This window comes from Fringilla coelebs, assembly GCF_963513975.1.
Source record: "Fringilla coelebs genome assembly, chromosome: 1".
In the NCBI taxonomy this organism is placed as follows: domain Eukaryota; kingdom Metazoa; phylum Chordata; class Aves; order Passeriformes; family Fringillidae; genus Fringilla; species Fringilla coelebs.
In genome coordinates, this window is record NC_140028.1 from 150165302 (window position 1) to 150192268 (window position 26967).

At 40.2% G+C, this 26967-nt stretch overlaps 1 protein-coding gene across 1 annotated transcript in view; it reads right to left on the reverse strand.

The window, feature by feature from the left end:
• Positions 1 to 2605: 2605 nt before the first annotated feature.
• Positions 2606 to 26967, reverse strand: part of LOC311155813 (vasoactive intestinal polypeptide receptor 1-like) — a gene marked incomplete at its 3' end in the record, with an annotated part of 28908 nt that continues 4546 nt past the window's right edge. Inside the window, exons 2-13 of the mRNA XM_084209246.1 lie at positions 21226 to 21325; positions 17835 to 17942; positions 16977 to 17086; positions 14645 to 14742; positions 12631 to 12763; positions 12048 to 12201; positions 9837 to 9897; positions 8951 to 9020; positions 8332 to 8423; positions 7563 to 7692; positions 6300 to 6341; positions 2606 to 2794 (exon numbers count right to left, since the gene is read on the reverse strand). Of these exons, the coding sequence (XP_084065372.1) occupies positions 2606 to 2794; positions 6300 to 6341; positions 7563 to 7692; positions 8332 to 8423; positions 8951 to 9020; positions 9837 to 9897; positions 12048 to 12201; positions 12631 to 12763; positions 14645 to 14742; positions 16977 to 17086; positions 17835 to 17942; positions 21226 to 21325 (1287 nt within the window). The remainder of the gene's footprint in view (positions 2795 to 6299; positions 6342 to 7562; positions 7693 to 8331; positions 8424 to 8950; positions 9021 to 9836; positions 9898 to 12047; positions 12202 to 12630; positions 12764 to 14644; positions 14743 to 16976; positions 17087 to 17834; positions 17943 to 21225; positions 21326 to 26967) is intronic.

The window sequence follows — 26967 nt, forward strand, 5'->3', positions numbered from 1 at the left end:
AACACATGGCATTGTGGCAGGTGGGTTAAATGCCTAATTAATAAATAACTTATTAGAATCGTATTTATAGAAGCATGGAAAATTCACCTCTGCTTTAATAAAGTAGAGATGAAGCACTTAAAATCAGCAGAGAGATTTCCTGGGGTGTCAAATGTTTGCTGACCTGAATAATTAACCAAGAGCAGGGCAAACTGAGGGATTGGAATACTGGGGTTTTTTTAAAGCTGAATTGATGCTGGAACTCAGAGACTGAATGGATGGCTGTGCTCCCCAAGCCTGATGCAGGCTCTCCTGGGAATGAATACTCCTGTCTTGACCCACCTGATGTTCCTCCTGTGCCTTTTCTTTGCTTTTGGAGAGGCTGAGGTGGGGTCCAGCTCAGTCCTGATGAAAGAGGAAGGTCACCCAAAGAATGGGGCAAGCACAGCTCTGGCTCACAGCAGGGTGAGCATCCTGACCCTGAACCCAAGGTGAAATATTTACCTGCCATAGTCAGCAATCCCACTCTGGCCCGGATTATCATCTGAGCTGTCATCTCTAATGTGGTAAAAATTGTGTTTGGAGATCTTTAGGATAAGAAATCAATTTGACTCTCAGCAAAGGATCTCTCTTTGAGGTGTCCCATTGAAATATGAGACCACACAGTCGCATTTTTTTCCCAACACTGCAAGAAGAAATGGTTGTGACACCACAAAATTAATTGCTTGTCCTCATTGAAGGCCCTCAGCAACTTTCTCAAGGGCTTCTTGGGGAACTTTCTCAAGGGCTTCTTGGGGCTCTGGTGTGAGGGTTCTGGGAGATTTAATGTGGCAACTCTCAGTAAGCTGCAAAGTGGTGCAAGTTCACCATTGGTGATCCCCAAAATTGGCCTGATCCAACTGACTCCTCCCAAAAGCTGCTGTAAATCCCGTAAATTGCTGACATTGGTCCTCAGTTTTACATTGCTCTGTGATTCTCCATCCCAAGTACTTCCAAGGTGATATTTCTTAGACTTTTGATGCAGACACTTCCAGTCCTGCATTTTGAACATCTACAATCATGCTGTCAGGAGCCTCTTGCACTTCTTTGTGTTGGTACTGCAATGAGCAGATCATCCCTTCTTCAGTTCTGTCACTTCACTGGGTGTGGTGACAACGACCTGGGGAATACTGGGTGGAACTGAGACTTCATAAAGTCTAAAAGAACAAAATTACCCTTTGTTTGGGTGTCTCACTGATTCATCTTCAAGGTTTTGAAAGTTTCTCCCACAAAAAAAAAACAAACATCTGGGCACTAAGATTGGGTCTGTAAGTCATTCTGAGCACAAGGGAGCCCAGCCGGCACCTGGCATTGGGTTTGCTTTGATTTATTCCTTCCCACATCTTCTGCCTAATATTTGGCTGCTCTATTTTTTTATTTTCTTGGATCAGAAAGGGTTTGGGATGTTCTGGCCTAATTTAATCTCTGTTCTACAGTCTTAGATGAAAAAAAAAATCAAGCACGTGTTTTGTGTCACTTTTTTGTATCACTTTGAGTTTCCTTTTAAAGCAGATTACTGTTCTATAGGTAAGTGCTTGTCAGGTTTCTGTGCTTAATTTCCATTAGATTGTCTCAAAACATCTCAAAGCAAGTAGTAAAACATCAGGAATCATTATGACAAAGCTTGGCCAGCAAATAACTCTTTCATATGATGGTTAGGAGTGTGGTCTTGGAAACTGGAAATTTTGGGAAATGCTAACAAAGATATGACAAGCATTCTGGGCCTGGGCCTGGGAGGAGTTAATGTTTATGGTTTGGTCTTTTTGGGGTTTTTTGTTTGGTTGGTTTTTTGGTTTTGCTTTGTTTTGTGTTTTGGTTTTTTGTTTGTTTGTTTGCTAATCTCTTGATTCACTCTAGCTCAAAGTCTGCCTTTTCACAACAGAACAAGGGTGTTTTATGCTTCAGGAGAGGGAGAACCAGGGTTGTGATGCAGATCTTTGCCAGGTGAGAAAAGCAGCTCTTGTTCAGGACAGGGAATTTACAGAAGGCTCCTTGTGGGAAATGGGAAGACAGAAACTTCCACAGAGCCAGGAGGGTTTGATCTGCAGCCTTGGAAGGAGCTTGGATTGATGTAAAAATAAAGCATACAGACATTAACTAGAAAAATCATAAACTTGTGTTTCTGTAGTTGTAAGTAAGAATATGCCTTAAGATAAGGTGGTGAAGGGGTTATAATTCAGGGATGGGGTTGTATGGAATGAGCTAAGAGTTCAGAAGTTACAACAGAAGCTGATGTGTGTAAGTGTGACAGAAGCCCATTGGATAAAAGTAGTGCAGCAAAATTAAGTAAAGGTGATAGGTCAGAAAAGCAAAATAAAATTTGTAGCAAGTGTCTATTGGATTAGAAAGTTCTATATTGTCTTGTAACAAAGAACTTGCGACTACTTCGAGCTATGGCCAACTTCTTGCTTCTTTAAAATCTCACAGCCTCTGAGACTGCTGCTTATCTGACCAATAAATAATTTTTAGCCCCAAAATAGTCCCATCCCTTCATTTTTAGGGGTGGGAGCTCCTGACGCTATGGAAAAGCCACAAAGGACCCAGCTGGCCACCCCATGGGTGGAACAGTGCAGAGTCCCAGCACCACTCAGACAGTGGTGACCCCATCCTGGAGCACAGAGGTTCTCCTTTGGGGGCTGATCCTGTCCAGCAGGGAGAGCTGGGTGACGTAGTTGACTGGGCTGGCTTCTCTGGACAGAGCCCCGTGCTTGTGGCTGAAGGTCAGGTACTCCTGGTACTGCCACTTGCACAGCTGCTTCTTCAGCTCAGTTTGAACCTGCAGGAAGTTACAGACAAAGAGAAAATTAAGGTTTAATGAACACTGGATATGTCCAAAATTCTGCCTGAGTACTTAGCCCAGATAAGCCAGGATTAAGCCTTAACACATTTTTAGAAGAACTTGAACTCTGTCCTTGTTCCTTTTGAAAAGAAACAGATTTAATTTCAAAAAATCAGAGGACGGCATGCAGAAGTACATTTGGCCATCAGGGCAGGTCACTGGCAATATTTTCATTTTGGTGGCCTCTATTCTGCCTTAATTTTCCCTGTTAACCACACAGACAACCCCTGAGTACAACTTCATGGATGGGTCTCTGGATCTTCCAAGAATCCAATAAATAAGAGGCCATCAAAGGTCATCTATTCCAGAAATGTAATTTGAAAGTTTTGTTTGGGTGCAATCCCACAGTATGTCTTCTGAAAAATCATGATTTCCACCCTGTATTTTTGATATGATTTATTGTCAGGTTATAAGGTTTCAAAGTGGATCTCAGAACACAAAATGCTGAGAGTGGCTTGTGCTCACGGTGAAAGGCTTTTTGTAACCAGTTTTGGTTTTTTTTGAGGAAAAAAGGCTGGAAGTAAAGCAATAGGAATGCTTCAGGATCAAATGCTGGTCCTGTTGAAGTAGAAAAGGAGACTAAAGGCTGTGACAGCAGTAGGAATCCACTGAAGAATTTGTAAACATTTTCAAAGATAAGAAAGCAAAAACCTTGAAGATGGAAGTATTTACTGCATAATTATTGAATATTCATGAAATGTTGATCTGCTGCGGCATGTTGTGTGCAGATGCTAAAAATGTATGAATGTTGTGAGTTTATACTAGTAAGTGGTGAAAGAATACAATTCCAGTTGCATTATTTCCTCCTCCAATCCAGTATTCCAGCTCTATCCCAGCCAACTCAAGGCCCTCCAGCACTCCTCAGTTTCATCCTTTCTCACAACACCTCGCCTGGCAGCAGCACAGTCTCTCACACTGCCACAGACACTCAAAACTGAAGAAGCACACACACAGAGAAAATAATAATTAGTTTTTATGATTGCAAGGAACCACAACAGATGCACTGCCAAGTGGTAATGAGTGGCCAAGCTGCTCCAGGAGCAGTTATCCCTAAGAAATGTGGAAAAAAGCCAACCCAGCTTCATCCTGGGGCCAGAGATCAGGCTCTGCCTGTCCTTTTTTTTAACACCTACTGCATTTCTGTGTTGTGAGGTACAATATGCAAGCTATTAAAAGGCTGCTGAAGCAATTAAAAGGCTGCTGGCAAGGAGTCTGGGATACAGAAGGCAGGTTGGATGTAGAGCTTTCTGTATTCACAGCTAAGTCTTGAAGGCACTCTCTCAGAATGGCCATTATAAATTGTTTTCCAAACATAGTTTAGGAATTACTCATATTGTACTTACTCATAGGTAGGGCTACTTGCACCTTGCACCTCCTTTTAGGTGCTGGAGTGTGTCCAGGGAAGGGCAGTGGAGGGATTGGAGAGTAAATCCTGTGAGGAGCAGCTGAGGGGCTCAGCCTGGAGAAAAGGAGGCTCAAGGGGCACCTTCCTGGTCTCACATTCCCTGAGATGATGTTCCAAGTGGGAGCTGGCCTCTTCTCCCAGGGAACAGGGACAGGAGGAGAGGGAACAGCCTCAGGTTTTTCCAGGGGGGATCAGTTGGACACCAGCAGGAATTTCCCCATGGAGAGGGGGCTCAGACCTTGGCAGGGGCTGCCCAGGGAGCTTTGGAGTGCCCAGCCCTGGAGGAGTTCAGGGAAGGTCTGGAGGTGGCACTCAGTGCTCTGGGCTGGGATCAAGGTGGGCATTGGGCACAGCTGGGACTTGACAATCTTGGAGGGCTTTTCCAACATTAATAATTCCATGCTCTGTGAGAATTGTCCAAGTTTAAGCCACTGCAGAGACTGAGGCACCATTGGCGTGTCATTCTCAACTAATTTATTCACTTTTCGGAGGATGAGATGCAGTTTTAGGTTTTCTCATCAGGTTTGATTTGTTCTGCTCTTTTGGGGGGAAGCGCCAGCAAATTTAGTGAGGTTTTTAATTCTACTGCAGGGAGTTTAGCCAAATTCTACCAATGTTATAAAATGGGAAAGAAAGTGTTTGGACAAAAGTCCTGATTACATGAGCAGACCTGGGAAAGGGGAAAGGGGAAAAGGAAAGGGGAAGGGGAAAAGGGAAAGGAAAAAGGGAAATAGGAGAGGGAAATGAAAGGGGAAAGAGAAAGAAAGGGGGAAAGAGAAGGAAAGGGGGAAAGAGAAGGAAAGGGGGAAAGAGAAGGAAAGAAAGGGGGAAAGAGAAGGAAAGAGAAGGAAAGAAAGGGGGAAAGAGAAGGAAAGAAAGGGGGAAAGAGAAGGAAAGAAAGGGGGGAAAGAGAAAGAAAGAAAGGGGGAAAGAGAAAGAAAGAAAGGGGGAAAGAGAAAGAAAGAAAGGGGGAAAGAGAAAGAAAGAAAGGGGGAAAGAGAAAGAAAGAAAGGGGGAAAGAGAAAGAAAGAAAGAAAGAAAGAAAGAAAGAAAGAAAGAAAGGGGAAAGAGAAAGAAAGAAAGGGGGAAAGAGAAAGAAAGAAAGAAAGGGGGAAAGAGAAAGAAAGAAAGAAAGGGGGAAAGAGAAAGAAAGAAAGAAAGGGGGAAAGAGAAAGAAAGAAAGAAAGAAAGAAAGAAAGAAAGAAAGAAAGAAAGAAGAAAGAAAGAAGAAAGAAAGAAAGAAAGAAAGAAAGAAAGAAAGAAAGAAAGAAAGAAAGAAAGAAAGAAGAAAGAAAGAAAGAAAGAAAGAAAGAAGAAAGAAAGAAAGAAAGAAAGAAAGAAAGAAAGAAAGAAAGAAAGAAAGAAAGAAGAAAGAAAGAAAGAAGAAGAAAGAAAGAAAGAAAGAAAGAAAGAAAGAAAGAAAAGAAAGAAAGAAAGAAAGAAAGAAAGAAAGAAAGAAAGAAAGAAAGAAAGAAAGAAAGAAAGAAAGAAAGAAAGAAAGAAAGAAAGAAAGAAGAAAGAAAGAAAGAAAGAAAGAAAGAAAGAAAGAAAGAGGGAAAGAGAAAGAAAGAAAGAAAGGGGGAAAGAGAAAGAAAGAAAGGGGGAAAGAGAAAGAAAGAAAGGGGGAAAGAGAAAGAAAGAAAGGGGGAAAGGAGAAAAAGAAAGAGGAAAGGAGGAAAAGTAAGAGGAAAGGGGCAAAGAAAGGAAAGGGGGAAATGAAGAAAGTCAACAGGAGTAAATAAACCTAGAGAAAGTGAGGAGCTCTACAAGCTTTCCATATCAAACCTAAATCAGGTGAAAAGTCCCCTGACAGGAAATTCAGCAGCCATTTTTAAAGGGTCGTTGCTTCAAAGTTTTTGTGTCCTCCTGCCAGAACTGTATGAATACAAATAAAGTCAACAAAGCTACCAAGGGACAAAAAGAGATATGGGGATGTCATGGTTTCAGGAGCAGATCAAAGACAGGAAAAGAAATTAAAAACCAAGAGGGAACTGTGAGTTTTAAAGGTTTTGATAATCTCATGTACTTGTTACTCACCTCTGCATTTGAGAAGCAATACAGGAGAGCAACAACAAAACCCTAGGACAGGGAGGGTAGGGAGAGAAAAAACATGGGTTTAAGATCTGGAATCAATAACAGACATTGAGTTTCATTCCCAGAGTGTGTAAGACAACAAAGAATGCATATTTCCCAGTTTTCTATTGGAGTTCAGGCAGTGTGACACTATTTATTGAGTTTTCATAATAGAATTAAATTTCTCAGTGGACTGGTGACATTTTATATTTATTATTGCCCTTGTGCAGAGACAGAAAGGATTAACTTGCTGTTTACTGTACCTACAAACAAATTCTCCCTTTAGATAAGGCAAGCATGGAAGAGGGATCATTTGCAACACATGTCAATGTGAACAAGTTGTGGTGGGGTACAGGGGAAAGGGGATGTGAAAAGAAATCAGCTGTTCAGTACAAAATGTACCACACACAGGCCCTGACCCTCTCAAATCCATGTTCTGAGTAGTGGGAAAGCAAAATAAACAATGAGCTATTAACATGGTTCACTACACCTAAAGGGTAAGGGCAGAGCAGGTGGTTATGTACTCTTATTTACCACCCCTCTTATTCTTAGTACATGTGAAATTATTTTCAGTCAGTTAACCTTAATCCACAGACTGGTCTTCAAGGTGTTCTGTCATTGTTATTCCATAAACATAGATATTTTATTTCTTTTGTGATTATTCATATGAAGTCTCACCCAGAGATTTCAAACAATAAGGGAGCAAGAAGCAACAGAAGAGCTCGTGAAGGAGTGAGATGGGATGTGTGCATAGAATTTGGATGCATTAATAAATCCTGCTCTAATAACCAGCCTGAAGTGGGGTGGTGTCACTGGGATATTTTATGAAAAATCCTTTTGCCAGGATTTGTTCTCCTGGGAAGCTGGGAAGCTTCAGCTTCTCCATGTTTTGCTCCTCCATTCTGGAACATGATTTGGAGAATTGTTTACCCAGCACGTGAATTGTTTTTACTTGATGAGCAATCCCATCCAGCTGTGTCAGACTCTGTTCAGTCACAGGTTTTTACTATTCATTCCTTTCGAGCTTTCTGATGTCTCCTCTCCCTTTCATTAGTATAGTTTTAGTAGATCATTTTAATATACTATATATCATAAAATAATAAATCAGCCTTCTGAAACATGGAGTCAAGATTCTCATCTCTTCCCTTCTCCTGGGGACCCTCAAACACCACCACAGGGTGGTACAGACCAAACATGTCAGGGCTGTGAAATTTTTGTTCATCTTACCTGAAATGAGCCCAGGCCCAGCTCGATGTAAAGCCGAGCCTCCAGCCCAGTGCTCTCTGGGAAAAATGCAAACACAATGTAGTGCACCCCAAAGAGGGGGATCAACAGCAACGTGGACTTAGCCAGTCTCCTGAAAAAGCAAGAATTAAAGAACACTGTTAGAAACGGGGAATGAGTGACAGCAATTGTATGTAGGAATATTTTAAAATTCAGAGAACAGCTCCAAATGGAGGCAGCTGCATCCATGTGGATGAAGAAATTTGGAGAAGTTATGGAAAGGTCCTGTGACTGCACTGATGGGATCCCCAATAATTGTGAGGGGCTTGTAAACAGCCAGGATCAGGCTTAGTCCTGTTACTACATCTTTCTCTATTTATTTATATCTATTCTATTTTATTTTATTTATATGTATTTTATTTTCTTTTTTCTCTATTTAATTTATCCTGTTACTGCATCTTTCTCTATGTTTGTGTGGAAAGGACTGGGAGTGAGCTGGATTAATCACCTGACATTTAGTGTTTACACTTTCAAGCTTTTGAAGTTTCATACTTTGTTATTTTGCATTTCTCTTTGTCCCTGACATATGCACCCCACCCTTTTTGCTCTGAAATAAAAATGACATGTGATATTTGGGCAGAAAAAGAAAGTTCACATTGTCATTTCTTCTCTTTCTATTAGAAGAGGAGTAGAACATTCTGTTCTCCTACCCATAAAAAATTTCTTGCAGCAGTTAGAACAGGTCAGTCCTAAGAGACCCAGAAATACTCACACAAAGTGGCTCGAATGGCTCCCTCCTCCCTCCTGGGATTTCAGTTTATGGACTAGAATCCTGATCACATTAATGAATATAATAAAGTTAATCTGGAAAGACAAGACAAAATCTGTAAATTTACTACAACCCAGGACATGCCTTCAGTTGATACAAATAACTAAAAATCCCCACTTTTAGGAGCTGCACTGCTATAAACCAATGCTCATCCCTTCTCAGCTCAGATCAATAGCTTTACAAATAATAATTATATTTCCCACCAATATATAGTTGTACATAAAATATGGTGAAAGTTATGTTGAATTATTGTAGACCAACATATCTTAATATCATTTTATGTCTGATATTAATGCCTTGTATTTCTGGTCAGAACTTTAGATTTTAGATTTAGATTTTAAATGGTTTAAAAAAGTTCCCCCTATTCTCATTGTTTATGACAGGGATTATACCAGTTACAGACCTAAAAACCAGACTGCTCCCTCCCTAAATTCAGGTGGTGTAAATTTGTGGACAAGAGAGATGTTTTTGTCTTAAGTAACAATCATAAAAACTCATTTTAAAAGCACGCTAGATAAAATTATCTATATGCAGAAACTCGAGGGAAAATGAAAAACCTTACTAATACAGTCAGCAGGATGGGGCCTTTGATGATCCATAACACCACTCCATTTTCATCATCATCCCAACATCTGGAACAACAAACAAAACCAGGCTTTTTATCTGTGCCCTGGAGCTTCCCAAAACACACAAAAGCATTTCTGCCACAGGAAAGGAAAGGGGTAGACACGAAGTTTATATCACTGTCTAAATGTCCCTGGTTTCCCTGTGGTCTAATCTAAAGAAAATTTAATCACCAAGAATCACAGATTGAAGAACCAAAGCAAAGTAAGAAAAACCACATTTGTATTTTCAGGCTTTTTTCCTGCTCTTCTTACTACTCTTAGGTCAACTTCTTATTCAATTCTCCTGAGTTTTGAGCAGGTGGGTATAAAATAGAATCTTTTCCAGCTGATATGAAATGATCTGAAAGACTTCAGGATAGTTTACAGCAAACAGTATTTCTGTCTGGGGCTCATGTTAAAAGATACAGATAAAAATAAAATAAAATAATTGGAAACAAAAGAAGAAACTGCTGAAGACAATGTTGATTGTTTGGGAAGTTCTTATTTGAAGAGATTATGGTTATTTATTTATGGTTGAATTTATACAGAAACAGCAATTTTCTTGAAATACAATTATTTCAAGGACTGGGCATTAGGGAACTTAAATTAAATTTCAGTAGTTAATATGATATTATCAGGTTTTCTCAGCCCACGTTAGACACAAAAATCACAAGACTTAAGGTATTTTTTCATTTATGTACAAACTGTAAAAATTAGAAGTACAACTGAATTATGAGAGCTTTTCCCTTACCTTTTTCTGTACACATCTTTTTTCCCCCTCAGAAAAACAGGACACTATAAAAACCAGGATTTTCTGTGTTCCTTATCCCAGCTCTGACTTACCCAGTGTTCTGTTGATGGATTCGGGTGAGGACCCAAGCAAACATCACAGCAGTGGGAGCTCCTGTGCAAACCAACAAGAACACAAGAATTGGTTTGAAAATCCTGTCCCATGCAGTCTTTCTTTATTCCCATAGGTTCATGGCATGGACATATTTTCTGAAAGATCCTTTGGCTAGGATTTTTTCCCTTGAGAAGCTGAGAGGCCTCAGAAATGAAATGTAAACAATGATTATTTGCTGCTGTGGAATGCAACAGATGGATCTGGGATTGGTCCATGTGAAATTGTTTTTACTTGATGACCAATGACAGCCACCTGTGTCGAGGCTGTGAGCAGCAACAAGATTTTATTATCATTCTTTTCCTTTCCTTTGCTAGCTTTCTGATGAAATCCTTTGTTCTTTTAGTATAGTTTTAGTATATAATTTTCCTTTAATATAATATATATTATAAAATAATAAATCAGCCTTCTGAAACACAGAGTCAAGATTCTCATCTCTTCCCCCATCCTGGGACCCTGCAAACACCACCACAGGTTCACAGTGCAGCAAGGTTGGATTAAAGGCCAATTTATGGGTCAGACAATTTTCAATAACTTTATGAAAGAATTTAATTTGCAGTTCGGGGAAAGGAAAAAAAAAAAAAAAAGGAATAAAAGGGCAGGAGAATGAAATCATAACAAAGGAGAATAGGGGATGTTGTGAAACATTTTCAGAAATAAATGTAAAGAATTACTTGAAGGTTGGGATAGGAATTACAAGCACTTATGAAGCTGGAGTAAGCATTTATTTAGCTGGAGCTCTTTTTTCTTGTGGATTGTGGCCCACAAACACCCTTTGTACAGCAGCTGGAAGAGTTCATAATTTTGTCCTAAAGACTCTAATCACCCCAGACCAGTCAGTTGATAAGAATTCCATGAAAATTTATCTGAATCCAATGATTTCTAGCCTTGCTTTATCACTGCTTATCCTTCTGTCCTACATTTTTGACTGGAGTTTTTTAAGGCCTATACAGCAGAAATTGCTTTTTCTCTCCTCCTGTGGAATTGAATTTCCAAAGACTAAGTGACTTTCAAAGCTGCCACAAAAGGGACTCTAGTGTGAAACACGTGACATTTTCACTGATTATTCTATAGAAATATAGGGAATTTCTTTCTAACTATAATTTGAGATGTGTGGGAGGGGCTCAGAATTTGTCCTTCCAAAATTCTGCCCTCTGCTCAACTCCTTTAAGCTGGGACCTGTTAAATTCAAGTTGGCTTTTTAATTAATGAAAATAAATATTTCCCTCCACATCACCTAAGATGAGAGTTACCCCTGAGGTATCTCTCACCTTCCACTGATTGCAGAAGGAGATGAGGATTATCACCTTATTAATTGAGTTGTTTGCTTTCTTATCTCAAGTTGGCCATGATTAATCAAGGGCTGAGAGTCTACTTTCAGACAACCCTATTTGAATTAGCTCCAAAAAAAAAAATTAATTACATTAAATAAAGTCTAAAAATCTAAAGGTGAAGGATAAATTAATATTTATTCAGGGTAATTTGGATTTCACTTCTAAGTCAAAAAATGTTCTTGTAACTACTCAGTTTGGGTGCCTGCATTTTAGATCAGCCAAGGTGAGACATGGAAATATCTGAGAGTCACAATCAACAATTCTGAGCAGTGAAAGAAATCCTATTTATTTCACATTCCCATTCTGAGTATCAGAGATAACTTCAATTGCTGTATCACCTCAAAAGATTCCTTAAAGTCAGGAGATCTCTGAAAATAAAAGAAAAATAGAACTGTTTGATTCCTAGGCCTGGACTGACATGATTTAAGATTAATCTGTCAAATTCTGCTTGCTAAAAACAAAAGGCAACTTAGTCCCCCAAACTTCTTTAGTCAGTGGAGGAATTCAACATGTTTTTAGGATATTATCCAGCCATATGTCCTTTAGTCAGTGGAGGAATTCAACATATTTTTAGGGTATTATCCAGCCATATCACTCATCCTCTTGAGGCCTGGATTATTCACCACCATGGTGCAAATAACCGAGATATAAAAGGGAATACAATGATGCGACTTTGATGCAACAGCACTGGATGAAAGGGCAACTTCTCTCAGAAAAGTGTCACCTTTGACAGGCTCCTTTCACCTCGAAACACAGATTTTATCCAGTTCTGCAAACAACCAGAAATACTGAGGGGCACAAAGAGGAAAGAGTACTAACCCCAGCCAGTGAATATGAACCACCACACAAACTTCTTGTTGGAAACAAAGGTCAGCAGCAGCAGGGTTTGCAGGTAGATCCCTTCGATGAGAAGCCAGAAGAAATTGGCTAAAATACTGAATTGGAAGAAGGCCACAGCAGCCTTACAAGCAACCTGGAAGTGCAGAGGAAGAAAAACCTTTTAGGTTTACTCTTGTTATGGCTGGTTTCTACAGAACCGTAGGCAAAATTCAACGTTGCCACACGAGAATGAAGAAACAACAAAATTTCTGTATGTTTGGAGCTCTGTAATTCAAATTAACTTTATTTAAGATTTTTGAAAGGGAAATATTGGGGGTTTTATCTCATATATTAAATTCTATACTGGCAGAAATTGTTAGAGCTTTATCAGAGTCAACAGACCTAAATATCAAAGCTGAGTGCAGCCTTAGCACTTGGTCTTTGGGTTTGCATAATATTGTTTGTTTAAAGATTTCGGTTTTAGCAATAGGAGAAATAGGATGAAAATATCTCCCTGTTGCCTTCAGGTGAAGAATTAAATTAAATGTTCAGTCAAGGGTGAGAGAGAGGGGAGGTTCAGTACCGTGGACATGAGGCAGTGGTCCATGGTTTCATCTGCAAACAAAACAGCATCTTTGGTGAAAACAGCCACTGCTCTCAAGATGAAGGAGACAAACAGGTGCATGTGGATGTAATTCCGTGTGCAGTGGAATTTTCTGGCACGGAAAGAGAAAATAAAAATTGCTCTTTGAGAGAAGTTTCTCAGGGTCTCATCAAAAGCCAAACAGGAGCACACGAGGCTGCAGACACCTTGCAAAGCAATAAATGATCTGTTGCTGTTTGAGAGGCAGCAGGACAGGAGGGAGCAGAGAAGCTGTTACCTTTTTCAGCTAATTAAAAATAGCAGGCTAATTGCCCTTGGATCACCACACATTTAAAGGAGATGCCAGAAGCAGAGAGTAACTACGGGAGTCTTGGGCTGGATTATGACAATACCTCTTAATTATCTTTAATAACATTTTTGTTAAACAGCTTGCACCAGGCTTTTCAGCCCCTTTTGGGTCAAAGAAAGGATTGAATTGGTGTCAGTCACATGGTATGGGATGGCTGCCAGAGCTGCCCTAAGCTGCATTAATCTGATGAGGGAGCTGGGAAGGGGCTCAGCCTGGAGAAAAGGAGGCTCAGGAGAACCTTCTGGCCCTGCACAGCTCCTGACAGGAGGGCACAGCCAGGTGGAGCTGGGCTCTTCCCCCAGGTAACAAGGACAGGACAAGAGGAGAAGGCCCCAGGTTGTGGCAGAGGAGGTTGACATTGGATATTAGGGAAAATGTCTTTATGGAAAGGGTTGTCAATGCTGGCACAGGCTGCCAGGGAAATGGTTGTGATGCCCAAAGTTCTAGCTTTTGTGCTTTCCAGATCCTGTACTGCACTGGTATATAACTCTGAACATCATATCAAGTGTTAGCAAGTTCTCCTCACAGCTCAGTCACACAAAACAATCCTTTTCCAGCCCCAGAACCAAGGACACTGCTGCAGCTTCAGGCCCAAAAAGTGCAAACAGCAGCAAACTGAGGAGAGCAAACTGGGAGGATGGGACTGCATAACCTGGAGCTGGAATTGGACAATTAACCCAATATGGAAATGGACCAAAACTTATAAAAAGTTGAAAACTTGTGACTTGGAGTCCCTCTTGGGTCCATCCTGGCTAGAGCCATGGCCAGGCTCTTGTGCTGCCCAGGGTGTATCCTTTGAAGGCCTTTTAATAAACCCCTGCTTTATTCCTTTAACTCTGTCCAGCCTCTGTTCCAGGTCAGCCTCTTTAGGCATCAGTTGAGTCCCCAACTCTCTGGGAATTTAAAATGCACGTAGCTGTGGTGCTTGGCGTCCTGGGTTAGTGATGGACTCAGCAGTGCTGAGTGAATGGTTGGGCTTGATCTTAAATGTCTTTTCCAGCCCGATATTCCTGTGATTCCCTCTCCCTAGACTGCCCTGTGCCCATTTTGCCTTGAGCTGAAGGAATCTCCCTCAAGCTTTGGGCACATCAGCCTCGTGCTCCCGGGTCCCTCTGTAAGGGCCACGACCTTTGAGTCTGCCAACCCGCCCCAGTCAGGGAGCTGCTCTGTGCTCTGCCCCAACCAAACCCCAGATCCACTTCCTAACAACAAACATCATCAAATGAGGCACTGGAATTTAATTAAATCTCTTTTTTAATAGCTCTCAGTTATGGAAGCAATGGCCTTTCACAGAAGGAATGGACAATTTAGGAAACTCTGGTTCTGGGACATGGGGCAATGTTTATGCAGAGTCTGTCCTGACGTGCACAGTAGGAATGATCAAAAAATGTTAAAAATTATCTAAAGTTTGGACATTTCCACTGTGTGGTGTCATTAAGGAGATTAACAGAGACTGCCCAGTGTGATTGTTTTAACATTTGAAACACTGCAGCACAAGCAGAGAAGGACCCATCACCATCAAAGGAGCTATGTTTCAGAATGATTAGAAAATAACCATAAAAAAAAATCCCACAAAACAAAAGCACAGAGGATCTGAGAGAAATTGTCTTAAGGCCTGCTGAGAAAAAGCCCATTTATATTTACCTGAAGGCAGCAAAGACAATTAGAGCTGTAATGAGCGAAGTCACGGATGCTGCATAGCCAGCGGTGTAGACACGCCAAAATGCAGAATAATAGGATTTCTGGGGGGAAAAGAGACACAGCCAAATGCAGGTGGTGGTGCTGGATGCATCCTGGGGTGCTCATTCCACTGGGACACATTTCCCTCACTCAGTCCCACAATCTTTGTTTTTCATGCTCGAGATCTGTTTCAGGATTTTCCCTCCACCACAAACAAAAGTTTTTCTGTGAGTCCTGCTTAACCCTAGACAGAAGAGAAGTTTCACACTCCACAGGCTCATCTGACCCCTCTGAGCATGTTCTGCAGGAGAATAATAACTTTGATATGTAAACACCTTTTCTCATGTCAGTACATAACAACTCTGGAGCACTGAAACGTTCTGGTGGGAGATTTGTGAAGCTGTTGCTTTAGACCTGGGCCAAATTCAATAAGTATTGATTTTCATAAACAGCTACAGCTGCAAGAGAAATAAAACTCTCAATTTGCAGGTGAGGAAGCTGAAACATTGATAAAGAGTTACATCAGGCTGTGAAGGTAATTAAAAGCCAAGGAAATCACCTCACACTCCTTAATTCTCTGGACAAACAGTTCATTCCTTGCTGTGTATTTTAGCACTGCAAATACTTTATAATTCACTTGTTTCCAATTAAGATCCATATCCTAAGAAATCATAATACAATGTCCAAAAAAAATAAAGCTTGTTTACATGGCTTTAACTATGCAAATTTTATTGTGATTCACTACAAGATCACCTAATTATTTAAAATCCCAAGACACTAAATTCTCTGAACCCAGGCAAATTTCCTCCTTATAAACCCAGTGGACACTTTGTTCTCTAATTGATCCCAAATCTGTTTATCCAAAAAGCTGCAGTTCTAGGTTGAGACAAAAAATTTGCAATTTTAAACAGATCCATAAAGAGATCTTGTAACCCTGACATGATAGGAACCATCCTGGTGTTTCTGCAGTAGTCCTGATCTTTTATACAGTATTTCCAAAACACAGATGAAAATTAGAAAAGAGGTTATTTAATTTAATAATAAAGTGTTTCAATTATTTTATCTGGTTTTGTAGGATGGATTAAGAAACAACACCAAGTACAAGACATCATAAGTGCTCACTGCACATACAAAATACAAAGCAAGTGGTTCTATTAGGAAACGATTGAGATTTTTACTCACTTCCCTGTGTGTGCAGTGCAGCAGAGATTGCTGATCTTATCTTCCTTTTGTAGTCAAACATTGTGGATTTGACTGGAATAATAAGCTAAACACAGGCAGAGCACAGACAGCAGCTCTGTGCAGAAATCTGCTGTCATTGTGAAATATAAATATAGCTCCTTGCTTGATTTTAGCCTAGACCAGCCACAAATTATGCCTGGCTTAGCCTGAAATTATGCCTGGTTTAGCATAATCCAGGGACTGCTTGGAGAAAGCCACCTGGACAATGAGTTTAGCCCTGTGGGAGAACCCCAGGGGTCTGGAGATGTGTGCTCCAGAATACACCTCCTTTTATGAATTTACATCCCTCTGAACTGCTTAGATTATTTCCAACATCTGTCTAGAAGGGTTTGAAGCAGTTACTTAAATTTTCTAAGCATTTATTTAAGCTTTAAAAACATTCCTCTTTTTCTCTTTGCAAAGCACAAATATTCTTATTTATAGAAGGTAATCGTGCTCCAGATATGAACTCCAGTAGGATGAGGAGGAATGTGGAAATTTAAATCATATCAAGATGTGGATGTGAAAGGAATTCAGAAGCTTAATTAAGCATGAATGACGATTTTCAGAGAGGAAAAATATTCACTTCCTTCTCCACTGAATACCTGAGATAAAGTGGGGAAATACTCAGTGGCATCCAAAAGTTCTAAGGGTGTGTGTTGACCACCAGGCTATAAAGTTAAGAAATATTTTTTCTATGACTAAAAGAAAATCTGGAAAAAAATACAAATAGGAGGGATACAAAGGAATTTTCCCTGAAAAAAACCCCTGAGGACTGGTGGGTAGGCTTTCCCTGGGAGATGTGTGCATGATGAGGATTTTCATCACCTCTGTCAGGGAACCAAATCTTAGTTTGGACAGCTGAACTAAGCCTGATATTAACCAAGAGGAGACTTTTGGATGAAGAGGAAAGTGCTGACTGCTGCTCACTTGCTTTATATTAAACCTAATTTGTTATACAAGTTCTAAGTATACCTAAAAGCTTTGGGTTCAGCACTGAAAATGGGCAATTTTCAGAGGTGTGGAGAATCCAGCTACTCTGGAGATGTTCAGAAGCAGGAAACGAAACTCCCACCTGATCCTCAGGACCTTTGCTGGAACCTTCATCAAAGCCACAGGCAATGGTGTATGGTGGGAATGGCTCTGACCAATATTCCTCCTGTGTACAGTTCCTCTGAAGGAAACCTTCCATGGGAAAACACAGCAGAAAATTAAATTGGGGTGCTGGTGCTGCTGCACTTTAAGTTTATATGAGTAGCAACAATTTCTTATTACCCCTTTGATTCCTAAGTTAGGGACTTACAGGTTGAGTCATGTTCAGAGAGATTAGCTATAAGAATGACAATATTCTCTATATCTATCCTTTAAAAAAATGGAGGGACAAGTTCCCAGTCATTTCAAGATGCAGTGGGACTGGTGCATTTTATATGGGAAATCAACCCTGCAAATTCATTCCTTCCGCAGAGGAAATCAAATTATATATTCACAACATATTTTGGGATTTTGGGCAAAGCCCTGAGCCATCTTTTCCAGGCTGGAAGCTCCATACAAGTTTTAATCTTGGTCCTGCTCTGACTGGAGGATTCCACTGGCTGACCTTAGGAGGATCTTTGTAATATTAATTAATGTATAGTTTTATAAATCAGTGATTCTAGGACATATTCCTTTATAAATTTAGCAGCATGGTGCACTTGCCCATTGTGTTTACATCACCAAAGGGATTAAGTAATTCAGTAGAACACAACACAAAACATAAAGAGTGTCAATATTGACCCCAAGCCAAGATGTCTATCTGGATAATTACTGAATGCTGACTGACATAAGAACATTGTAAATTAGGAAAATATGGAGGAATCCTCAACTACTAGAATTCATTTTTTAAAAAATTTAAAAAAACCAAATAGGGATAAGAAGAATAGGAAAAAAATCTTGCCATGGGTACTGGTGAATTCTTCAAAAAATCGTGGGCAGGGAATTTTAACCACTTCCCCAAAAGTGGCTCTGGGCCAGCAGGTTAGACCATCCCAATCTCTGGCACATCCTGTGGAGAAAAAAAAAAATAGTGCCTCTAAATAAAGAAAATCCCAGAGAACATCACACATTTGTTTTTCCATAATGAGACTGTCTGTGGCTTTCCCACTCATTCACATGCAGGAAGAGCCACAGCAGGATGTGCAGCTCTGCAAATGGAGTGGAGTGCTTTCCTTTTCTCCTTGAATGCATCCTTGCTCACACTTGGTATTCCAGCTGGACCTTCCCCCTCCTTATCTCATGAGAGAATGTAATTCAAGCAGACACAGTCCCAAAGTCAAATCAACAGGAGCTCTCTTCTGTTGTCAAAACAAAAGCCACTGAAATAAAAGTATTGAATAATGATTAGCACTTGAGATTTCTCATTACTTCTTTCTCATTCCTTGAGATTCCTCATTACAGAGTCTAACTGAAATGCATCAGACTTAAAAATCACCATTAACCTCTTTATTTCATGTTTAAAAATCTACCTATTTCACCTGGCTTAAAGCAAATAAGGGCTGAAGTCCCAGTCTTAGGCAATCAGTGGCATTTTTGTGATGGATTTCCAAAGGGATTAAATTCATCCCAAACTAGAACATCTCAGCATTACAATAAACGACCATTACTGGGAACAGGTCTGACTGTGGAATTCATGAGGTTCCCTAAAGCAGAGACTGCTGGCTGATGACACAGAGTGTGCCACCAGCTCTGAGTTCCCCAAAAAGGACTTTCAGAAGTTTCAGTGAATCACAGCTTTGTCACAGCTGCATCACACTGAGACTTCAAGCTGTTGGCAAGTGGGTGTGAGGGCAGCGCAGAAAAATTGCCAGCATGGAAATGTGCCTGCAACAATAAAAAAAACCCATCAGGTTCTAAGCAAAACTAATCTCTAGGTAGTCATAAGGGGGACATAAAGCAGGGGGTTGGGCTGGGAGATGTTATTTCCTTCCATGATTCTTCTCTACGATGGATGATGAGGCAAATCCGAAGTCGTCAAGTTGAAATGTGGAAGCAATACTTGGCTGTAGCTGAGCAAAGTTACTGACTGACTTTCAAAAGGATAGTCCTGAGAATCTCCCACAGCATTATCCTCACATCACCCTGGGGAGGATGAAATTCCTGGCATACACAATTTTCCAGGGAAAACAGAGGCCCTCATTCATTAGCTGTAATTTTAATTCCCTGAAATAAGTCAGCTAATCTCCGTTATGTTCCTTTTGTGAACAACAGAAAGAGACAGAGCCTTCCAGAGCTGATTCATCCCAAATATTGGTGCCTTCTTCCTGAGGACAGGATGAATCACACTCTGCAGATACCTAGCTCCCACTGATGATTGCAGCCTAAACTCAGCTGCTAATTGTCAAATTAATGAAGCCAGGTAATATCAGCCCCACTTAGACATGCAGTGGCCCCCACACTTACACTTAGCAGCTGAAGTGTTTTTTTCTTAGAAAAGCTTGGCAGATTTGAGGGGCTGGGTCTAAAAATCTATTTTATTTGGCAATGTGGAGTTAAAAATTCTATTTGTGTGACCTTGTGTAGGAACAGAACCTGCATGTCTTAAGTCTTAGGAATTATTTATTTCCAGTGACTTCTACAGGTTATAGCAAAGAAACTGCTGAGTGCAGAGGCTGAAAGGGAATTTTTCACCCAAGGTTTTCAAGAGCCTGGTGGTGTCCAAATCACCCAAGGCTCCACAAAGAAAAGTGCAGTAGGAGTTGTAGCTATGGAGGTTGACACCATGGATGTTTAAGTCTTGTTCAGTAATCCAGAAATTTTTAGACAGTGAAGGAAAAAAAAAAAAAAAAAAAGTGGAGTTAGGACTTGATTCATTTGACCTATTTTACACATCTGCTCCAAAATTAGAGGAATTTCACCCTGGGTTCTGCTGGTGGCACTCACTGGACACTGCTCTGTAGAAGAATAATGTGGAATTACTTCAGAGTAAAATCTCTGCCACACAGACTGATTGCAGCACAGATTCTCTGTGACTGCTGAGGTTTGACTCTACAAACTGTGGTCCCTCTGTCTTGCTGAGTTCCTGAAAACTGAAACAGAAGCAATGGACTTGTACCTATCTTAGTGCAGTTTTATCCCCCAGATAAAATACTTGGGATAAATTAAATTTAAATTAAACTGAAATGATGTTCACAGTTTTTGGATCTTCACATATTTACCAACAGTCCAAAATTTACAAATTTTTTCCAGCTCTCATATTTAATCCCAAACTACACTGAGAAATGTAAATACCAGAACAGAGTTTTCATTAAAGTCTTTCCTTATCTGAAAAATAAAAGGTGGAAAGGGGAGCTTTGAGAAGCTCAGAGAGGACAAGGTTGAATATTTTTCAAAAAGTATAACAGAACTCTCAGAGATTTTTATTTCTTTTGCTACAAAGAGGATTCTAAAACCGTGTCATTATTTTTGTTATGAAGAGGAAGCTGGCTGGAATGACACCCTGTAAAGCAGGTAACAAATAATTTTTGAAAATGCCTAATTCATACCAGAATTTTTTTGTGGTGGGTTACTATGCGTTCTAAGTGCAAAATGCGTCCAAGAGGTATTTTGGAATTTATTAAAGTGTGTGTGAGAAATAGCACCAAAATAAATTAGGAAACTAGAAGAGGAACATGAAGCCTGGGAGTGATTGGAAATTCTGCAGAATAACATGAAAGACAAAGGAAATATTGTGGGGTTAGACTCTGATTTTCACCAGGGTGCTAAAGGCAGACTTCCAAGTGGCTCCAATAATTCTACCCCAACCAAATGCATCTTTGTCTCACAATTCTTCTGCAGAGAACAAAAATCCTAAAATTCATGGAATTGAAAAATCTCACTGACCTGGATTCAAGTTTTTGACCAGAATAAAATATGGCTGAATTTCTGAAAGGGTCTGAACATTTTGAAATTCCATATTGAGTTATTTCAAGCATGTTTCCAAAACCTCAGGAGGGAACACCTTACACAGCATTCTAAATATATTTTACAGGCTTTGTTTTGAGTTCATTTTAGTTTTCAAAATTTAGATCACATGGCAGACTTCTGAACACCACCACAATAAATCTTACAAGCAAACAAATAATCTCTAAAATTGTAAAAATGTAATACTTTGAAGAACTTGGGATTTTCTTTAACTTTTTTCCCCCTCAAAGACTATTTTCACCAGATTGGAATGATTCCTAACGTGATACAATTTCAGTAGGGTCTTCAGTACCTTCTGGGGGAGTTTCTTTGGAGTTTTGGATGTAAATAAAGAACACTTCAGTAATGTGAGACATTCCAAGCCAGGGGATGCCCGTCAGGACCTTTACCTTTAAGATCAGGTGAGGCAGATTCGTTGTGCTCTGAGCAGAGAGCCTCCTCTTTGACCACCTGCTGGAAAATTTTGCATTCTGGGTGGATTCCTGTAACCTTGGCAAGAGAAAGACAAGAAAAGAAAAAAACAACAACAACAAAAACCCCAACCAACCAAACAAAAACAAGCAAAACCACCAAAATGAACAAAAAACCCACAAAAGAACTCAAAAAAGCCCAAACCCAACCAAACAAACAAAACCAAAAGGAAAATAAATATATATTAAAAAAAAAAAAGAAGAAGAAGAAGAAAAACTTCTGTGATTATCAGAATGAGAAAAGCCAGTTTGTACCTCATGGTTTATATCTTGAGGTCTATGAATATAAAAACTCCAGTTGAATTTGGGTTTCTTTTTTTACAAATAAAACAGATACAGCACCTCTTCTCTAATCTGGATATTTTTATCCCCTTTCCTTTCCAGTTGTTTTCCACAAAACTTAAATGTTCACAGTTTTTGGATGTTCATATATTTACCAACTAGCCAAAATTGGATGAATCCACCAGCTGTGGGATTATTCACATCAAGTTCTCCAAACTTAAATACAGCCTGACCACAGAAATGTTTCCTCTCTCACAAACCAACTAAAATAAATAAATTTATCTAAAGAATTCTAGTCTTGATCCTAGTTTAATCTGAATGATTGAAAACTTCTATAAATGTGTTATCTGAGGATGTTGCACACACCTTAGACTGAGGAGCTGTTTCCATTTTAACAGATGAAGAAATGAGAAAAAAATTAATGATTTGACTGGGAATCTTAAGGATTTTTTTTTCTCTCACTGATAAGGGTACACTTAAACAGCTAAATGGATTTCTAGACAGCAGTTGTTGAACAGGGTCTAAATTCATCCTCTTAGTTACAGATATTTAGTCCCATTTATTGCCATGTATTTTGCTTGCCTTCCATCTCCCCCTCCAGAAGGTTTCATGTCCCCTGTGCTCCTGTGTCATCACTCCTGTGGCTGTGAGATGTTCTTAATGTTCTCAATTACATTATCATTAATGTTCTTAATTAATGTTCTCAGTAACCCGCACAACCCCAAAACAGCTTCCTCTGCAAAGGGAAAGAAATTCTGAGAAAGAACTACATGCCAGCGTCTACACTTGATTTGTTATCTCATCTTTTGCAGTCCTTGGGAACTTCAAGGATGTCTCAGCCCCCCAGTTAATCTCCAGGATGGAAACCATCCCTCAGATGTAACCCACAGCCCAGAAATGGCTGGGATGTTTGAAGGTATCTCAGCCCTCTTGTGTAGACTCTGCATTAATTTTTAACCCCTCTGCAGAAGTCCCAAATGCATTCTTTGAAATCTCAAATGTGTTATTTGGTGTCTCAAATGCTTCTACACCTTTAGGAAACTGAATTAAACTGAGTAAAGAAAGCCACTGAACTGTAATCAGAGAACTGGATACTGGAGCAAATATTGGGATATTGGGATCTTCAAGACACAAGGAGGTGTATATTGGGTTTTTTTTCATTTTGTTTCTTGCTTCTTTCTGACCTATGCTATTTAAGACAAAGCCAAGGGCTCAGTTAGCAGGGATTTTAATGGAAAATTATGAAGACTTTCCAATATATTTTTGAGGAAGACTGTAGGCCCTTTTAACCTCTAATGACTTTAAAAAGTCAGTGCAGATGTAAACATCACTTCCATATTGCCTTTTCAATCTCAGAAAACTGATTTATTGGCTTTCAAAATGTTTTCAATGAGCAGAGCAACCAAGATTTCTTTTAGCTTCCACAGAAATGTTACTGAGGTTATGCAGACTATTCCATCTCAGCAATAATATCTGCCAGGGGGCAAAAATTAGAGCACAACTTCATCTTTAAAAACCTCTAAAAATTCTGCCTACATTTGGGTTTTAAAGTAGCATAGACAGACTTGTCTTAATTATGAGGCCCCAGAGATGGTTCATCCATGCTAATATTAGAACAGAAAGAGGATTAGGGGCACTGTTTGAAAAGAAGTTAAGACATTGTGCTTTTTTATGGCTTATATTACTCCAGTGGGTAATTCAAAATACATTTTATAAATCAGCATGAGTGACTCTTAAAATAGTACTTTTTGCTTTTCAACTATAGCAACTCAATTCTGAAATGAAATTTTTCAGGTATTAAGAGGATCCCCGCTCATCACTTTACATTTAAACAGACATTTCACTTTGCAGTTTGCCCACATAACAAATGAATTCTCTGAGTAGAAGTAACAAAATAATTGCTCCATAAATCTCCCAGTATTTCAGTTCATAAAGGTGGATTCAGCTGGACAGGAAAAATGCCATTCCTCTACTTCCTGGAATTCCTGGATTCTGTTACGGTGATAATTTTGTATTTGGAATATTCTTAGGTTTGGAGTTTAAAAGTCATGGCAATTTGAGATGATGCTCTACCATCTACTCTGAGTCCTCTGCTAAAAGTTTATCCTAAAAGGCATAACCCAAAATGCAAAACAAACCACAAAATTTGAAATGTCTTAAAAAAAAAGCACCGAGGAGTGGTGGGTTAAATTAACTCCCACCTCATGTCAGAAAAGTTGGGAATCCTAGAAACACACAGGATCAGTTCTGAAAAAATTCAAAGAAGAGTTATCTGTTCTCCAGAAGTCAGTCTGAGAGAAACAGGCAGGGGGAATGAGGGATGCTGAGGGAGTGTGCCAGACTCCAGTTGCTCAAAGCAGGCTGCATCTCCTGTCTACTCTCCCTGGTAAATCCACACCTGCTGAACCAGAGCTTCAGTCACCATTATTCATCAGAGCTGTTGGAAAAATGGAGTTCTTCATTTGCAATGGCTGGGGAAGCTCATACCCCACCCCTGGGGAGGTGGTACTGCCTTGGTTTCACACACACAACAGAGGAATCGCTGAAATAGGTCCAGGTAGTCCTGCCTCTGAAGTTTATCTGGTGATAAATCATCAGAAAAAAAAAATGTTTGATGATTTCTTTTGGAAATCCTGATCCACTGGTAGCGATACCCAGAGGTTGGGGAGGTGCTGGCACAGGGTGCCCAGAGAAGCTGTGGCTGCCCCTGGAAGTGTCCAAGGCCAGGCTGGACAGGGCTTGGAGCACCCTGGGATAGTGGAAAATGTTGGGGTTGGAACTGGCTGATCATTAAGGTCCCTTCTGAAGAGAGTGGTAAAGAGAAAGAAGGCAAGAGTGTGGTAAAGAGGATGAGAGAGGTTCCTGTTACAATACCACAAATCTTCTGTGCTGAACATTCTAATTCTCACTAACCAATCTAGTACAAGATACAAATCCTACAGCATTTACATACAGCCCATAAGAATCATTACATTGCCATACTGTGCTACATTTTAAACCCTGAAAACTCCTCTTTGGGCCCCTTCTGCCAAGCTAGCAGGGTCTGCTCTGCCCCTTGGAGCTGCCTGCAAGCAGAGGGTGTTGTTTGTTCCATCAGATGGGATTACCTTCAGCCAGCCACACCATTGCTTTCCACTTGTTCAGTAACTAAGGTATCTCAAAGCTTGACTTCATTGCAATCTTGCTTAGTTTCCATATTCTCAAAATCTTTTGCCAATCCTGTTTATAAGGCTTTCCTGTTTCATCTTCCCCAACCCCTTCCAACCCAGCCCATTCTGGGATTCTTTGATACCCACAGTGGTACTGCAGTAAATCCCACTGACACTAGAGCAATCAATCATTGGCTCAGATTTGTTTCCTTCTGGGTTCTGGATTTGGGGTGGGCAGGGCTACAACCACATGAGCCCAGATATGTTATCACAGACCAGTGACATCAAATATTAAATGTGCAAACCCAGGGCACTGGGAATATTTCTGTGTCTGCTCTGGGGTGCCCTGACCCCAGGGCAGCACTGACTCTGACCCTCACTCATGGAGAAAGTTCCCCAGACTTCAAGACAGACTGGAAGCCACAAAAGTGTGCAATAGATTACAGAGAGCAGTGTGGGTGTGTCACTGGGTGAGAAATTGAGGGTTTGGGGTTTTTAGTGTGTTGTGGCTGGCAGCAGGATGGAGGGCACAGGGTGTCATCCTGGGTTTCTTCCTCATGCTTCTTCTTCCTCCTTCTCCATGGGTTTGGGTGGCATTTTGTAATTGGGCAGAAGAGTCTGCACTGGGGCTCTGTGGGATCAGTTATTGGGTTAAAAGGGAAAATAATGCAGGTGTCAGTTCTTAATTGGATAGTTTAGTCTTAAAAGGCCTTGGATCAAGAGATTGTTGGGCATTTTGTGCCTTCTAATGAAAAGCTGCTGAACTCATGGTTGTGAGACTGTTCCACTGATCAGAAATAATAAACACCTGAGTCCAAACATGAAACTGCTGTCTCAAGTGCCTTCAGTCCAGACCCAGAGAAACCCAGAACTGGGACCACCACAATTAAATATTAAATACCACTGACACTTCAGGGTTTGAAAATCAACATCAAGCCCTATTTTAGATGTAAGCTATAGACTATCCCAGCAGAAGCCAAGACAGGGCTGGTATTATTAATTTATAAACATACAGCCTCACTCAAAGTAATCCTACTGTTGGACAGAAAAAAAAAAGAAAAAAAATGACACATATACAAGGAATCAAGAGCAGTGATGATGCTTCAATTCATTGGTTTTCCTCAGGCTTTGAGAAAAAGAAAGACATAAAACCATTGTACAGTTAAAGAAAAGCCTTGTGGGCAGAGCATTACTTGTGATTTGCTGTCTATGGCTTATATTCTGTTATTAATCTCACAGTGCCTTGAGTGAAAAGTTTTTGTTCTGATCTGCCTGCAAGTGTTGTGTGATGGGGCTTTCTAAAAAGCAGGAGCTCTGCATTTGCTGCAGGGGCATTTTATGGCAATTTGGGAGGCATCGGCTGAAAAGCTGGCTTTTGTAAGGAAAGGGTAGCTCCTGCTCACCACAAAAAAAGGAAAATTTAGGAACCAAAGCAGAGCAGAGCTTTCTGAGGCAGACAAGTCCAACGTGGCACAGTGTTCCCTGCCACAACAAGAAGTGTAAGAGGCTGATTTAAGATGTTATTCCATGGATCAATGTTCCCCAGTATCTCAGCAGTAAACTGGTCAGACTCTCACTCAAAATCACAGTGGGGTGCTTTCATTCCCAGATTCACACATAAAACTTTGAAATTTTAGGAAATGGTGTGGACAGTCCTCAAGGAATTGAGCTTTGCATTCCTGAGCATCACAACACAAAGGGGTTTTTTGACTGGATTGAATGTTGTGATGCTGACCAGTGTGAGTCAAAGTTCACAGGGGTGTTTTCACTCCCAGTCCTTACCATGAAAATAATCTTACCTGGAACACAGTGAGCACTAAAATACCACCTATGACAACCATGAGCCTGCTAAAAACCTGAGACAGTTTACAGAGACAGTTTGCATTTAATTTTAGACTTAATTTTCTTCACATCTTGTAAGGTATTGCACTGAAACCTTACGTGGTTTATCCACTGAGAGTAGTATAACATTGTTTTCTATTTCCTCTGTTTCATGAGAGTTTATTTATTTCCCCAAATCTGCACAGAAAAATCAAAGTAATGGCACTTTGGGCTTTGATATACTTCTGTTGAACAACAGGAAATTTAGCAAGCACTGGGAGGAGAGTTTCTAGCAACATCTTCATGCCACACTTAGTGCAATTTAATTAAAAGCAATCTTTCCTGAGAGTCCATTCAAAAATGGTGCCCCTAAGCTGCCGTGGGGGTAGAAAAACTGTAATTTAGATGT